General features: G+C 38.2%; 1 protein-coding gene across 1 annotated transcript in view; it reads left to right on the top strand.

Moving 5' to 3' along the window:
• The first annotated feature begins 228 nt into the window (after positions 1 to 228).
• Positions 229 to 16,761, top strand: part of RNLS (renalase, FAD dependent amine oxidase) — a 399,075-nt gene continuing 382,542 nt past the window's right edge. Inside the window, exons 1-4 of the mRNA XM_075533739.1 lie at positions 229 to 385; positions 1,777 to 1,882; positions 2,310 to 2,452; positions 13,554 to 13,712. Coding sequence (XP_075389854.1) covers positions 268 to 385; positions 1,777 to 1,882; positions 2,310 to 2,452; positions 13,554 to 13,712 — 526 coding nt within the window. The 5' untranslated portion in view covers positions 229 to 267. The remainder of the gene's footprint in view (positions 386 to 1,776; positions 1,883 to 2,309; positions 2,453 to 13,553; positions 13,713 to 16,761) is intronic.

The raw sequence follows: 16,761 nt of genomic DNA, 5'->3' as shown, positions 1-16,761 counted from the left end.
CCCCTTCTCTTAAAATGCAGAACGGAAACCGCTTTAAAGTGGGTCGAAAGGGAGATCAAACGATAGGACAGTACAACCTGACTTAATGTCTTCCAAATCGCCTTTACAGCGCTGTCTGAGCTCATCCCCAGCTTCAGGCACTCGGGGGCTCCGGACGGGTCCCACTCTGCCCTCTGCAGGCCGGCGCCGGAACTGCTCTTGCGTCCGACCAGCGCAGGCTCTGAGCGCGCAGCGCGGTGGTTGCTTGGCTTCCGCGGAGACGCGGCCATGGCGCGGGTGCTGGTCGTGGGCGCCGGGCTGACCGGAAGCGTGTGCGCCGCTCTCCTGAGGAGGGAGGCGTCCCGGCCTTTGCAGCTCTCTGTGTGGGACCAGGCTGAGGACTCAGGTGGGTCGTCGCCGGGCCCAAGCAGGGGTCAGGGAGGCCCGCATGCAGCAGAGACAAGGAAGTGAGTGGAAGGAGGCCCGAATTCACGGGAGAAAATGAAAGGAGCCGCCAGCCCTTGGAACGGGCGCAGGGCCACCTCCTCACGTGACCGGAGGCCGCAGCGGAGCGAGCAATGCAGCTCGCATTTTCCAGAGTGATCCCGGGCGGCGTGGTCTCTTTGCCAAGCCTGGTTGAGCCGGCCTTCCTTAAGAACTGGGCTTTCATCTTAACCCTGCGCTTCTGCTGCTCTCTCCAGATGGAAAAGGACCTAAGCGCCCCCTGGACCCAAACTTCCAAAGAACTGGTTCCAAGGAGCCAATGCAGACTTCCCTGCTGTCTGACTGACTGATACTAGAGCGTTCTATGAAACCTTTCATGAGCAGAAGTGTAGTAAAGCATAGAGGAAATTTACCATTACGTTCTATGGAAACCCTTGTAGCATTCGCAGACCCCAGAATTCACCTACCAGATCATGCCAAGTAACACACGCGCCCAAAATAACACAGTTCAAAGCGGTGGTGGCTTGGTATAATTCTCAGCCCAGGAGCTGGGGGTTGCCCCTCTCCCTGCGCTGGGGGTGATACTGCCACTGTCACTGAGCCTCTTTAATGGCTTCTGTATAGCAAACAGCTGAACTGCTAATTTCACTATCCTACCCCCATTTTTTTTCATAAACTATTTACCCCCTTTGGAATTTTTTTTTTTTCAGTTAGGGGAAATAGAAGAAGTCTAGATGTTATAGTTACTCCTGTTGGGCAGCTAACTACAAGGTAAGCAGTTCAAACCACTAGCCACTCCTCGGAGCAAGATGAAGCTCCCTGACCTCTTCAAGACGTACAGATGTTAAAACTCCAAAGGGTGATTCAGTATCGATTGCTATGAGTTATAATTGACGAGATGGCAGTGAGGGTTTTAAGCTTTGCTTTTTGAGTGAAACAGGTCCTAACAGAGGTCATAAAATTGAAGTAGTTTAAGGAGAACTTTGAAAAGCCAGGCAAGGTATCTATATTATACAGTGAAAGAAAACTAATTAACTCTTTCTGAGAAATGCCATTCATCATTTTATGTTATTTCATACTTTTTCTTTTATTTATTAAACGCACACACCAAATGCAGTTTTGAACAATGCTGAGTATGCACACGCTTTTCCCTAACCTGCCCCAAATCTCTTACAGTGACCAAATTCTGATAGTCACCTCATGATAATTTCAGATGATTAAAATCATGAAATAAAAAAACATGAGCATTCTACTTCATTTGTAAGTAATTTGGGGGTAATGTAAGGTGAGTCATGTTCATTGTGAATAGCTCATTTTAATGCACTAAGGCGTTTTCCTTTGGATTACTTGAAGGGGGAAGAATGAGTACGACCGAGAGCCCGCATAATCCACATTGCACGGCTGACTTGGGGGCCCAGTACATCACCTGCACTCCTCATTATGCCAAAGTACACCAGAGGTGAGTTCCTTGAGAGGAATGGACCAGGTCTTGCTAGTTGTAGGATACGAATAGATACAGTTTATCCATTTCCAATATGTTTAATGCTGCTTCTTTTAATGTAGTCGCTATATATCAACATTGATGGTAGTAGCAATACATACTGGCCTGAGTAAACTGCTATGCTAGTATGTTTATTTGTATTGACTTTAATTATGAAAAACATGGGGAAATAGACCTTTTGCTACTGTCTATGATGCTTAAAAGACTCTTGTTCTTCAATTGAATTGTGGTTTTATTTCACACAAAATACACATTGGGTTCATCATAGAAAGATGGCTGGTTATGAGTTAAATTTACAACCCCCCAAAATTATTGGGGGAGAATACAGTATTTTTGAACTAATCATAGTATGTGTTTGCATTATGTATGTATCAATTCATTTCAGTTTTTATGATGAACTGCTAGCTCATGGTGTCCTGAAGCCTCTGACTTCCCCTGTCAAAGGAATGGTGGTGAAAGATGGAGATATGAACTTTGTGGCACCCCAAGGAGTTTCTTCCATTGTTAAGCATTACTTACAAGAATCAGGTGAAACTAAGACTTTTTTCTGCCTTTACAAAAATGGGCGTTTTATAATATAAATTTATAGACATGGTCAAATAACAGCTATCTATTTATATCTATCTATATAGTATGTCCCATCACTTATTGTACTGTTAACTTCCTGAAAAATATTTTGGTCGTTTATAAGTAGGGAGCTGTCTATTTTGCTGTTGATGTTTTTGGTTTTGTTTGCTGTATAGGCGGTGTTGCAATGTCTGACCTTAGCATTATATTGTTTATAACACTCTAAGACTAATCTCTAACAGTGTAAATATTTGTCAATTGGTATGTACATTTTTAATCTACTAAATTGTGTCATATAGTCTTCTTAAAGAATATTCTTCAGTAATTAATGGATCACCTTTTAATGCATGGATATTTTAAATTTTTGTTTATGTGTCAGATTAAAAATGGCATCTCTAGGGTTTTGATTTGTATATCCTCAATTACCTGTAAGTTTATGTATTTTTTTGTTTGTTAATTGTCTCTTTGTTTTTCACCTTGGGAACATCTTTTTTATAACCATTGCCCGTTTTCTTTTAGGATTTTCATTCGTTTCCTATATAGATTTTTTAAACATTTTATTAGGGGCTCATACAACTCTTATCACAATCCATACATATACATACATCAATTGTGTAGAGCACATCTGTACATTCTTTGCCCTAATCATTTTCTTTTTTTACATTTTATTAGGGGCTCATACAACTCTTATCACAATCCATACACATACATACATCAATGGTATGAAGCATATCCGCACACTCCCTGCCCCAATCATTCTCAAAGCATTTGCTCTCCACTTAAACCCTTTGTATCAGGTCCTTTTTTTTTCCCCCTCCCTCCCCGCTCCCCTCTCCCTCATATGCCCTTGGTAATTTATACATTGTTATTTTGTCATATCTTGCCCTATCCGGAGTCTCCCTTCCCCCCCTTCTCTGCCGTCCATCTCTCAGGGAGGAGATCACATGTGGATCCTTGTAATCAGTTCCCCATTTCCAACCCACTCAACCACCACTCTCCCAGCACCGCCCCTCACACCCTTGGTCCTGAAGGTATCATCCACCCTAGATTCCATGTGCCTCCAGCCCCCATATGTACCAGTGTACAACCTCTGCCCTATGCAGCCCTGCAAGGTAGAATTCGGATGATGGTAGTTGGGGAGAGGAAGCATCCAGGATCTGGGGGAAAGCTGTGTTCTTCATCGGTACTACCTCGCACCCTGACTGACCCATCTCCTCTCCTAAACCCCTCTATGAGGGGATCTCCAGTGGCCGACACTTGGGCCTTGGGTCTCCACTCTGCACTTCCCCCTTCTTTCAATATATATATATATATATATATATATATATATATATATATATATATATACACACACACCTACATACACACACATATACATATACACATATATATCTTTTTTTTTTTTGCATGATGCCTTATAACTGGTCCCTTTGGCACCTTGTGATCGCACTGGCTGGTGTGCTTCTTCCATGTGGGCTTTTTTGCTTCTGAGCCAGATTGCCGCTTGTTCACCTCCAAGCCTTTAAGACCCCAGACACTATCTCTTTTGATTGCTGGGCACCATCAGCTTTCTTCGCCACATTTGCTTATGCACCCATTTGTCTTCAGCGATCCTGTCATGGAGGTATGCAGTCAATGATATGATTTTTTGTTCTTTGATGCCTGATAACTGATCCCTTTGGGACCACTCGATCACACAGGCTGGTGTGTTCTTCCATGTGGGCTTTGTTGTTTCTGAGCTAGATGGCCGCTTGTTTATCTTCAAGCCTTTAAGACCCCAGTCACTATCTCTTTTGATAGCCGGGCACCATCAGCTTTCTTCACCACATTTACTTGTTTACCCACTTTGGCTTCAGCAGTTGTGTTGGGAGATCCTATATAGATTTTTATGACTGATTTAAAAACTAGACCTTTTCTTAAGAAATTAGAACATACCTCAAATTATAAAAACTATATTATTAAAAAGAGAAGTCGCTTTATTGATAAATTATAATTCAGTTAAGTGTGTTATATAAAGTCACTTAGGAAAGGTGCATTCTGAACTGGTTTTAAAAATTGATTTCTAGCATAATTGCTGTTTTAGTATTTCTACTTCCTACTTCCAAATAACCTAAATATGCAGTCTTCCTTGTCAAATATTACTTACCGAGCATCCCCCGAATCTGTGATACTGGGCATAAGGGTGGTCGGTGAGGTTTTACCACATGGAAACATAAATTTCAGTGCTGGGTTAGGCTGCTTTTATTCTCTCGGTGGTGGCATTTTGTCATCATGTGACTTGTAAAGGTCTGTTTTTCTTATGATGTCCACCTGACCAAAGGGAAGCAAACCAAAAGCCAACTGCCATTGAGTTGAATCTGACTTACAGTGAATTCCCACGGGGCAAAGTAGAACCACTCCTTGGCATTTCCAGGACTGTCAGGGGATGTGGTGGCAGGCAGCTTCATCTTTCTCTTGTGGTGTCATTGAACCACCGACCTTGTGATCAGCAGCTTAGTCCACTGCACCATCAGGACCTTTTAAACCCAAGCTAGAAGCCTGTATTTACTGAAATCCTTGAGAACTTACATCAACCTTTTACTTGCTCATTTCACACACATTGTCAATATGCTTAAAGATTATTGTTAATTCATTAAATTTAATTTATTCTTAGTTTAAAAAGACCTATTGATGTTTTCCATTTTTATAATGAATGGGAACAGTGATTCCCATAGCTTTTTTTCATCGCTATGCAAAATGTTAGTACTATTTAATATTATTTATTTCAAAAAGTCGCTTCCAAGAAAAGAATGCTATGTTCCTGGGAAAAAATTTGGAAACCAATGCAAAATATGAAGGAAAAAGTTATTATATATACATCTCTAAATACATTTTGTGACATATTTTCCTTCTTCTTTTAAAAAATGAATTTTGACATAACTTACATAATGGTCTATATAATTTGAGTCTCTGTAAGCTTTTCTTTTGTTTACTTTAACATTCTCTTTGTAATTCTTCAAGATTTCTATCTTCCCTCTACCCAGATGTATTACTAGAGAGTGTGGTGGAATCTATTCATTCCACTATTTAATTTTACAATTATATCCCTTTATATATTCTTTAGGCCTCAGTTTCATCGTATAGGAAAATATATTAGTTTTTCTACAATGCAAGACAAGATAATCCCTGGAATCAGACTGGTCTGAATTTAAGTGAATGCTTGGCTACCCCTTCCTAGCTATGTGATAGAAGAAAAACTTTTAAAACTGTACCTATGTTATTTGATTGACAAAAAGGGCAATCACAATACCTACTACAAAGAGTTACTGTGATGAATAAATGTAATACTGCAATTATTGTTAAGCCAAGCACACAGTAATCTTTTGATACATGCTAGCTTCAAATACAGTCTACCTAAATGATGCTAATCTTTGTATGTTCCCCGTCTAGAAGGACTCAAATTAGTAAGTTATTCTAAAAATACTCTTATGTTTTGGAGTTTTGTTGAGTTCTCTTCAACTCAATGTGAGATCAGACCCCCTAGAAATTATCTAGCTGGGCTATGTCTAATCAGGTATGCTTTAGGATAGGTCTAAACCAGGGGTCCTCAAACTATGGCCCATGGGCCACATGTGGCCCACTGAGGACATTTATCCGGCCTGCGGGTGTTTTTGCCCATTTGTTTTTTTACTTCACAATAAGATATGTGCAGTGTGCACACGAATTTGTTCATAGTTTTTTTTAAAAACTATAGTCCGGCCCTCCAATGGTCTGAGGGACAGTGAACTGGCCCCCTGTTTAAAAAGTTTGAGCCTTTAAACCCAGTATTTAACTAGGCCAGCTTTCTAGAACAAATAGTAAAGGTCAGAGGTAAATACAGATCCTAGCTTCTTGATTTTGGTATGTATTATTTATTTATTTTCTGATATATCCATATTAACTTTACTGTGGATAAAACTTCATTCACTGGCGTCAGTCTTAACAATTGTCTTCCTTCTTCATCAAATAAAATTATCTCCTTGAGGGACTAACATCATTTTATGGGTGTTAGTTTGTTTGTACTGAGGTGGAAGAATCTCAAAATAACAAGTACTATTCTATCTTTCACCTATTTAATGTTAACTTTAATAGACATGTATTTTGGACATGTCATTCTGAAAGGCAAGTCGCTGGAAAGGGGCCTTCTGGCTGGTAAAGTAGAAGAGACGAGATAGCAGGGCCCATGGCCATCCCAATGGGCAGCGCTATAACAATAATGATCAGGAGGATGCAGGACTGAGCAGCATTTCCTTTTGTTGGACATAGTGGTCACTAGGAGCCAGAGCCAACTTGACAGCAACTCACAACAACGTTTACCAGGCACTGTCTCAGTGTGTGAGATGCTTCACATACATCACCTCGCAACTTCACAGCCACCTTCCTAGGTAATTACCATTATTCTCATTTGACTAATGTGGAAAATGAGACTCATGGACATTCAGTATGTGCCTAAGATGACTTGCCTTAGTAAGACTGGAATTTCCTTAATCCTGCCCTCTCATATTTTCCTCTGCTCATATGTATCTACTGCAGAAGAACCCAAATGAACAACTTGATCTGAAAGCATCTACATTTTAGAGTCCCATGTAGTTGGTAGTAACTTCCCATGAAGGGCGGGCAGAGCTGGTGGACGCTCTGATTTAACAGTTGTTTGGAGAGCCTTCCCATTTCTTCCTCATCTGCTTTCTACAGAATCAGAGATTTCTCCCATCCCACCCTGGTTCCACATGACACAATCTGTTAAAATACCGTTTTCCCGTCGTTTCTCTCAGTCCTTGTTAGTCCCTTCCCTCAAGGATGGAGAGGATTATTAAAGACTATTGTTGTTTTTAGGTGTCATCCTAAGGTAAGATGACCAGACGTGCGGATTTTTAACAATTTTTCCCGCGTCCCACGGCGTTTTAAAAAAGTCCCGATTTTTGGAAAGAATGCACGACAAGCTAAGGAATGGTGGGAGAACGGGAAGGGAGTATGCATAATACATAACGCCATTCAAACAGCTGCTGATTTGTTGCCCGTAGACATGGAAATATTGTTATTAAAATATATTCTTATTTCTATATATACACTGTACACATTGAAATGCTTAAAGAATTTTGTGAAACTGCGGAAGTTGACTATCAGAAAATACTTGGATACAGTAAAAAATGCGCTGGTTAGCTCTTTTGCAAACTGTCGAAAGAATCTTGAAAATACACAATTCTTTGAAATCCTACTTTCTATCACAGGATAAATGTCCTAGAATTTTAGAAGAGTTTTTTGAAAAAGAATCTTCAAAAATTTGGCTAGAGTTTGTACACAATCAAGCAGCTCTTTTTCAAAATTCTATGAAACTTATTGAAGGTGACAAAATTTCCGTAATCAAAGTAACAAATGAAGTTAATAATTTAAAATTTAAGTGTCAAGAACGGTGAGAAAATAATGTTCTTCCGTTAACTATCCGTAATAGTATAAGCCAGCTAGAAGAACCCGGTGCAATAAATCGTGCAGATATCATGAATCACGTTAAAAAGTTCTATAGTAACTGCATAAATCATTTAGAAGAGAGGATGGTACATTACAATGATATTGAACATTTTCATTGGGTTACATTAAAACAAGAACTTGATTGGAATGATGTGCAAAATCATTCGATCATAGTACTCAAAATTTCCCATATAGTAATATTTCCAAAAATGGTCCTTTTAAATAGGTATCATTATTAAAACAATATATTGCTAAGGAAAACTTTAAATCTTCAGTATCAGTAAAAATTACAATAGAGAACAAATGATGACAAATATTTCATTATTTTTAAACAAACCATATTCCATACAATAATGCACTAAAAACTGTGGAATGCACGCTGTCCTTACCAGGAACTAATGCTGCAACTGAATGCTTTTTTTTAATAGTAAATAAATTGTGGACATCAGAAAAATCAGAATTAAGTGTTGAGACTTGGAAAGCCATTTTATGTGTGAAATATAATTTAACAAACTCTTGTGAAAAAATGCATGACCTTTTAAATGACAGCAATCTACTAAAAAAATTCACTCAAATGAGAAATGTGCCAAAGAATAAAATAATACTATACATAATTTTAAAATCTATTATATTTGTAACTTGTACTTATGTTGAAATTAAAAAATACATATTTCAATACTATTTTTGTGTCCTATGAAAATTTTTGTTGCTCCATATAGACCAAATGTTTAATCAAGAACTCCACCTCCACCCCACCTGGGTCCATGGTGTCCCGCTTTACCAATGTTAAAATCTGCTCACCTTAATCAAGTTGGCTCCAACTCAAAGCAACTCCACTTATTTCAGCCCTGCGCCATCCTTATAAAAATCGGCATGTTTGAATTCATTGTTGTAGACACTTTCCAGGTCATCTCAGTGAAGATCTTTGTTTTCCTCAGCCCTTTACTTTGCCAAACATATTCTTCTTCTCCAAGGACTGGTCCATTCTGATCATGTGTTCAGAATAAGTGAGACAAAGTCCTGCCATCCTTATTTCCAAGGAGCCTTCTGGCTGTACTTCTCCAAAATAGAGAGATTCTTCACCCTTATAGCAATGTGTATAGTATATTCTATATTTTCCACCAACAATATAATACAAATGTGTCCATTCTTCTTCAAGACACCATCTTGTTCCTTTATGCAATATGGAAGATGATGATTCTTGCCTATGATATTTTAGAATGATGGGCCAAATTCTTTTTCTACTTAATAAGGCTCCTTGTCATTAAATCATTCATGACAATGGATTCTGTTTCCAGTAAATAGGTGACATTTTTATGTGACTTGGACTGCCAACAGGGAAGACTATTGCATTTGGTTTTGTTCTCTCATCTACTTTAAAAAGAGCAATGGTTAGCAATCTGAAAAGTCAATTTGTACAATTTAGTTTGTCAGACTTACCTAATAGATTTCTTATGAAAGGCAGTTTAAGTTGTGGAGGATACTGATCTGGTCACATCTGTGTGGTGATATTTACTTTCATGATTCTCTTTCTCTTTGTGCTTACTTTCATTCTAAATTTGATGTGTAGGAAGGTTGTGTCAAAATGTGCCCCAGGTGGGTGATCACAACCCTCCTCCATAACATTGTTCTTCAGAGAACAGCTGGAGAAGAGCATGTGATCAAGCATTTCCCTGTTTATTTTACTCTTTGAAATGAATGAAGATAGTGGCAAAATTTAATAAATATAGAGCAAATGCATTTGCCTTTGTAAAAGGTGTTAAAATTCTCCAACCTATTCATTTCTATGTATCCTCAGATTTTCTTTTCTGCTTACTAATTACATGCAAATACTCAATGGTTAATATGAGGCATAGCCCCTCCCTTCGTGTGTTCTTTAAGATGAAGTGTATATATGTATAGATATATGTGTGTATGTATGTGTAAGTATATATGTTGTATATATTCATGTATAAGCCAAGTGTTCAGCACATTTTTAATGCAGTATTTCTGGTATTATTAGGTGCCTCGGCTGATATTTTGATAGGGTTATATTCAAGTATATATAATATATGCACACATACATGATTTATATATGACATGTGTGATATATATATATATATACATACATGCTATATGTTGTATATATTATGTTTCAGTTTCTGGCTCAAATTTCATTTTCTTAAACCCATATTGATTAAGTTCTTAATATGTGTCAAGTGCCGTGATGTATATGTTATGTACTACACACAAACACACAATTGCTCACCTGTGGGTTTACAGATTAAAAGGTGAGATGGTATTGAACACTACTATCTAGCATTACTAAAGTACTGCATGATACTGGCCTAGTGTGTTACCCATCGGGCCGCCAACCACAACGCTTTCTACTCCCACAAAGAGTTATAGTCTTAGAACCCCACGGGGTCTGTTCTCCTCTGTCCTGTACAATAACATTCGTCAAACTCGAATCAATGGCAGGGAGTTCCGTTTTTGAATATTGAAGGCCAAGGTTTTCAGTCAAATTATTATTAAAATACCCCTGTGAAGAATAAAAAGACAACTATTGTCAATGGTGATTTTATGAATTCTGATTATTTTTAGTAAAGGTAATTAATGAGAATTCGTATGCCTCTTAAAGAGGAATGTGTCTATCAGCTAAAATGCTCAGGAAAGCAGCAAAGAATGCTAACATTTTCCAGAAATTGATATCTCTCCTGATAACATATCTAAAGCACATGAGTAGTCTCACCATCCTCCATTCTAAGGAGCATCATTGCTGCACTGCTTCCAAGATGCATTTGTTTGTTCTTCTAGCAGTCCATGGTGCTTTCAATATTCTTCACCAGCACTATAATTCAAATACATCAGTTTGTACTCCATCTTCCTTATTCACCTTTCACATGTGTGTTGTGAGGTGGGGTTGAAAATCATGGCTTAGGTCAGATACACCATGGTACACAAAGTGAGATCCTTACTCTTCAATACTTTAAAGAAGGCTTGTACAGCAAATTATCCTAAATGCAATGTGTTGTTTGATCTCATTGCTGGTTCCTAAGCATTGACTGTGGATGCAGAAAATGAACTCCTTGACCATATTGATCTTTCCCCCATTTATCATAGTTGTATTTATTGATTCACTTGCAAATATTCTGGTTTTCTTTACATTGAGTTATAATCCATACTGAAGACTGCAGCTCTTGATCTTCAGCTGCACATGTTTCAAGTCTTTCTCAATTTCAGCAAACAAGGTTATGTCATCTGCATAATATAGGTTGTTGATAAGCCTTCCTCCAATCCTAATACCTCTTAGTTTTTCATATAGTCCAGCTTTTCTGATTATTTGCTCACTGTACACATTGAATAACTATCGTGAAAGGATACAGCCTTGACACACACCTTTCCTGATTTTAAACCACGCAGTGTCCTCCTTTTCTGTTTGTATGGCTGACTCAGTCATGAGGACAATGAAGTGCTATGGAATTGCCATTCTTCTCAATGTTACACACAGTTGGTTGTGGGGGGAGGTCAGATGCTCACAGGCATCTGAAGGCAGTCTATGAAGGCAGTCCCTGCCAGACTGCTGTCCCCCCACACCCTAGGGGTGGGGGCCTGCGACCATTAGCTTGGTTCCTGTAGGTGGGGTTCATGTCCTATAGATAATGGTCTCTATCAGTTGAGCCAGGGAACAGGCCAAACTGGATCTGTGACATCCAAGGTTAAGCTGCCATCCCAAATCTAGGATCTGCCCATCTTGTCACATGTATACCCTCAATCCTCCTCTTCCTATTGTTTATATTTCCCTAGATCACCCCCTCATTACTATATTACCTTTAGCACAACCCCTTCCTGTGGCATATGTCCTCACCTGTAATTAGGGGGCTTGCATGTCCCCAGAGAAGATAAAAAGCCTGGGCTAGCATTAAAATCTCTCTCTCTCGCTCCACGTGGGCCATCAAGCGGGGCTGAGGTGAGCTTGCTACCATGAATCGTGTCTGACTCTATTTATTTCAATACTTCACTTCTATATCTCATGCTCTCTATAACTTTACTATGATCTTTACTTGTTATCGCTGTACAATTGTGCCTACCGGACCCATAATGATGTGTTAGGGGCTGGCTTCCCCTGACAGTTGGTTATGATCCACACAAGTGAATGCTTTTGAATAGTCAGTGAAACACAAATTAACATCTTTCTGGTATGCTCTGCTTTCAGCCAAGCTCTATCTAAGATCAGCAATTATATGTACAATTTCCTCTACTCCTCTGAATTTGCTTGAAATTGGGGAGCTCCCGTTTGCATTTCAATTGCCAATAATTATCGAGGCATCTTGACTGCCTGTTTGATCAATTTCAGACTGGAGCAATTGATAGACTTTTCAATTTCTTCATCATTGGCTTTAGTGGTTGACTCTTGAACTTAAATAAAGTTGTATTAGCTAGACTTCCTTGTAGACATATAGATATTCTATCACAGACAGCATTGTATGTCAAGATAGATCTTGTCATGTTCTTGTTGATGAATGAGATGCCATGTCTCTTAAATTTGTCATTCCTGGAATAATAAATCATCCATTGATGCAAAATGGCATCTACCAGTTTATTTAACTCACTAATGCCCAAGACATCAAAATTTATGCAGGACATCTCATTTTCGAGGACTTCCAGTTTTCCTAGATTTATACTTTGTACATTTCACATTACTATTATTAGTGGATGTATGCAGCTCTTTCTTCTCAAATTGAGTTGTGCCCCACGAGCAAATGAAGGTGCCCGGAGCGTTTCTCTGTCCCTGTCACTAAGGTTGATTCTACTTTGAGGAAGCAGCTCTTCCTTGGTCCTCAGTATTTTGAGTCCCTTCCAACTTGAGGGGATCTTCTCCTGGCACTACATCTGAGCATGTTTTTCTGTTATTCATAGAGTTTTCAGGGGCTAATCCCTCAAAAGTGTATATCCAGGTTTTCTTTGTAGTCTGTTATCTAATGTTAAACACTGGCTGTGATCGTCAGGGTGCATAGTTCAAAACCATGAGCCATTCCTTGGGAGAAAGATGGGGCTTTCTACTCCCACAAACAGTTACAGTCACAGAAATTCAGAGGGCCATACACTATCCTATAGGGTCGCTATCAGTCAGCATTGACTTGATGGCAGTAACTTTTACATTCGAATACCAGCAGGTATATTTTAAATTTACCTGCTGGTATTTAAAATACTGGTGATGTTGCTTTTAGCATCATAGTAACACACAAGCTACCACAGTGCAACAAAGTAGCAGACAAGTGTTGGTGAAATTAGTAGGTATAATATGTTATATGATCAGCATAGTGTTTGAAATATAGTAGGCGCTTAGCAAAGTATAGCAACTTAGTATTATTAATTGCAGTAGTAGTGCTTTTTATAGGTATTGGTGGTTGGACAATGTATCAGTGGGGAAAGAATTTTCACTAAATGTCAAAGGAATTAAATGAAAGCATACCGGGGGATATAGAAGATAAGCTACTATTTTGTTCACCTTGATTTATCCAGTTTGTGATTATGCATTTCTCTGATTGATATGGAAAAGCCTGATAATGTAAACATGATTTTGCTTTGGGAGCAGGTGCAGAAGTCTACTTCAAACACTGTGTAACCCAGATCAACCTAAGAAATGAAAAGTGGGAAGTCTCCAGGGAAACAGGCTCCCCTGAGCAGTTTGATCTTGTTGTCCTGACTATGCCAGCTCCTCAGATTCTGCAGCTTCAAGGTGACATCAAGAACTGTGAGTTTCTCTTCCACCATCTGCTTCCCTTGACAATAGGAATTCTGTGATAGGGTATAAATTTTGTTTAACCTTCCTAGAGAAAGAAACATGGGTATCTATGGATTTTCACTTTTTAAAAACAATTCACTTGTTATCTCAGATCATGATACTAGTCTAGACCAAACTGAAACATATCTATCTATCTATAATTTTTACCTGTTAAAATATTTTTATTATTATCTTTTCCCTCAAAAAGGTCAGTAATCTTGTTGGATATGCAGTTATTGAATAATAACTTCTTTGAGACCATCTTGGAAATAAGAATTTTAAAATATACATTGTTACTTAGGTTGCTCTATTTTTGGCATATTTGCTCCCCTGGCTGTGCTCTAGCAACTAGTTCTAAGCAGTTGTCCAGCTCTTTTGTGAAAGAGAAACTTAAGAGAAGTGGGTTGGGACTAAGGAGGGAGGGTGGAAGGAATGGAAGTTGTGGGGCGAATGAGAACCACGTATATGGAGGGTTTAACAGGATATTGTTGATGATTTCATTTCTTGAGATAGGCTGTGCAAATATATACAAATATGTTTTTTTAATCCCTCCAGATTCCCTAACTTGCAAACCTAAATAGGGGTCTGACTGAATATAAATAAGGAAAAATAATACTGAAATGAACTTTGAGTTTTTATTGATAAACAAGTTTATCTCCCCCATCCCTAAATGAGAGGATTTGGGATTGGTAGGGAGAGTAAATTATGCTGAGGGAGCTACAATTTTAATGCTAAATGAGGTAAAATTATGATCATGACATTAAAATTCAAAATAATTTTTTTCAGGCTGAGTAAAGACAAAAGAAAAAGGAAAGGAAATTATTTTCTGTTAAAAGTAACAAAGGTACCTTTTTAGGAGTTACTGATAAAAATTGTTGCATAGAACACCATATCGATGTGTTTATCAAGTCAGGTCTTATTATGACTAAATTAATTTTCATATGGGGAGTAATTATGAGACTATTGTGGAGAACTTTTAAAGTACACATAATGTATTTATTTAGGATGCATGACCATTGTTTCCTAGGGAGTATTGATTTTATGTTTGCAGGCTTGTTGGATTGAACTTTTGGTCATGACCAAAGTGATCCCCAAAGTAAAGCAGATTTTGTTGAAAGAAAAGGGGATAAAACTAGGATAAAATGGTCTTGGCACCATTTGCTGTCTACCTCCCAACAGATCAGTCTCAGTTTCATTGAATCCTGAAAGGACCTGATATGATTGACTGACATAAGATATTACTGAATGCATCAATCTTTTCAGAAATTTGTTATTTGGAGCTAGTGAAATTATTATTATATATGGTGATCTTAGTTATTTTATAACCAAATTTTATAATGCTGTCCATAGACCCTGTGAACTCTTGTTGTTTATATCATAATCAATTATTAGGGTATACAAATCAAAGCCCCAAACTAAACTTACTCGTCATCAAGTCAGTTTTGACTCCTAGAGGTCTAGTCCAGGGAAGAGCTGCCTCTGTGGATTTCTGAGACTCATTACTCTGCAGGAGTAGAAAGCCTCATCTTTCTCAGAGTGACTGGCGGTTTCGAACTTCTGACCTGTAGCTAGCTTTCCCATGTGGAACCTTGTGCACAAGCTCAAGGACTCATCTCAGGGAATACAAGGGGCTTCAAAATGTCATGGGAAATGGAATTAAGGGAGAGAGGGGGACAGGGGAAAAAAGGGAAACCGAGCTGATTCCAGGAACCCAGGTGGAAGGTGAATTATGAGAATGACGAGTACAACGAATGTATAAGGGTGCTTTGCTCAATTGATGTATGTACAGATTGTGATAAGAGCCTTATGAGCCCCAATAAAAAGATTAAAAAAAAGAACCATGAAAAAAAAAGATAATGGAAATTTCCAATGAACTTTTCAAAGCATGCTCATATTAAACAAGAACCGAAGAAAGTTATTAAGTACAATTAATATGCTAGTTAGAATTAGGAAATTAAAGTGTGGTATTCCTACAAGTTGCTCTTCAACTCATGTGGTGTCTTCATATATTCTATATATGTTTTATATGTGTATGTGTTTTATGTGTAGTTTATGTGTTTCAAGAAATGTTCTAAAATAGGGTTGATTTATTTAATTATATTTTATTTCATGAATATCTATATAATAGAAACAACATAATATTTTTTAAATTGGTCCATGGGAAATATGGATGTTTGTTGGTCAAAATTGCCAAATATACATGATTTTATGTGGTTCTACCTAGCCAGATTAAAAATAGAAGTAATGATAAATTCAGTAACTAGTCATGTAGTTCTGAAGAATTTTTAAGAGCTTAAGGACTTCTTTGACATGTACTTCTCACTTGCTATGTTATTTCTAATTATAGAGCTATTCAAAAATGTCCCTGTGGTATTGGCAACCTTTTATTATCACAGCCTTTTGTTTTCATATTTTGAGCTGTTACTTTTACTCTTCCTATGTCTTTCGATTTACAATTGGCTTAGTATTATTCACTGTATCTTTAAATAGTAACCTTTGTGCTTGCACTCAGAAACCCATTCTGGCTAACTTAAGCATGAGGGGATGTCTAGCATTCACTTAAAGGAACACCCCCCTCCTCCAATTCTATGCCGGTGCACTTGTGTCTATATAATTAGGCTTGAACATGCCAGCACCAGGTGATTTAGGATGAGCCATAGGAAAAACACTAGCAATGAATAGTCTGGTGGTGAGTACACTAACCATGAAATGGTTAAACTCCATAAATGTCATAGTTTCTCTCCCCATTATGAAAATTTCAGGAAGAGAGCATCTTACTGACCTGCTTGAGGTTCCGCTTCCTCCTTGTGCCCAAAGGGATTATGGAGTTGTTGATTATAAATGTATACTATGGGATGTAATCAGTGGGGGCTAAGTAATACTCCAACATAAGCATTAGCGTTTTAGGAAAAGAAGATGCATGCCAAATAATCAAAAGCATCTCTTTGGTATAGGTATTTTTTGATATTCATAAAATGAGTAAAATATTGGTTGGCTGAAGGGATGGAATTCTGTATAT

The sequence above is a fragment of the Tenrec ecaudatus genome, chromosome 16 (genome assembly GCF_050624435.1).
Source record: "Tenrec ecaudatus isolate mTenEca1 chromosome 16, mTenEca1.hap1, whole genome shotgun sequence".
Lineage (NCBI taxonomy): Eukaryota > Metazoa > Chordata > Mammalia > Afrosoricida > Tenrecidae > Tenrec > Tenrec ecaudatus.
Note: the sequence above shows the minus strand (reverse complement) of the source record. Positions and strands in the feature narration are given on the sequence as shown.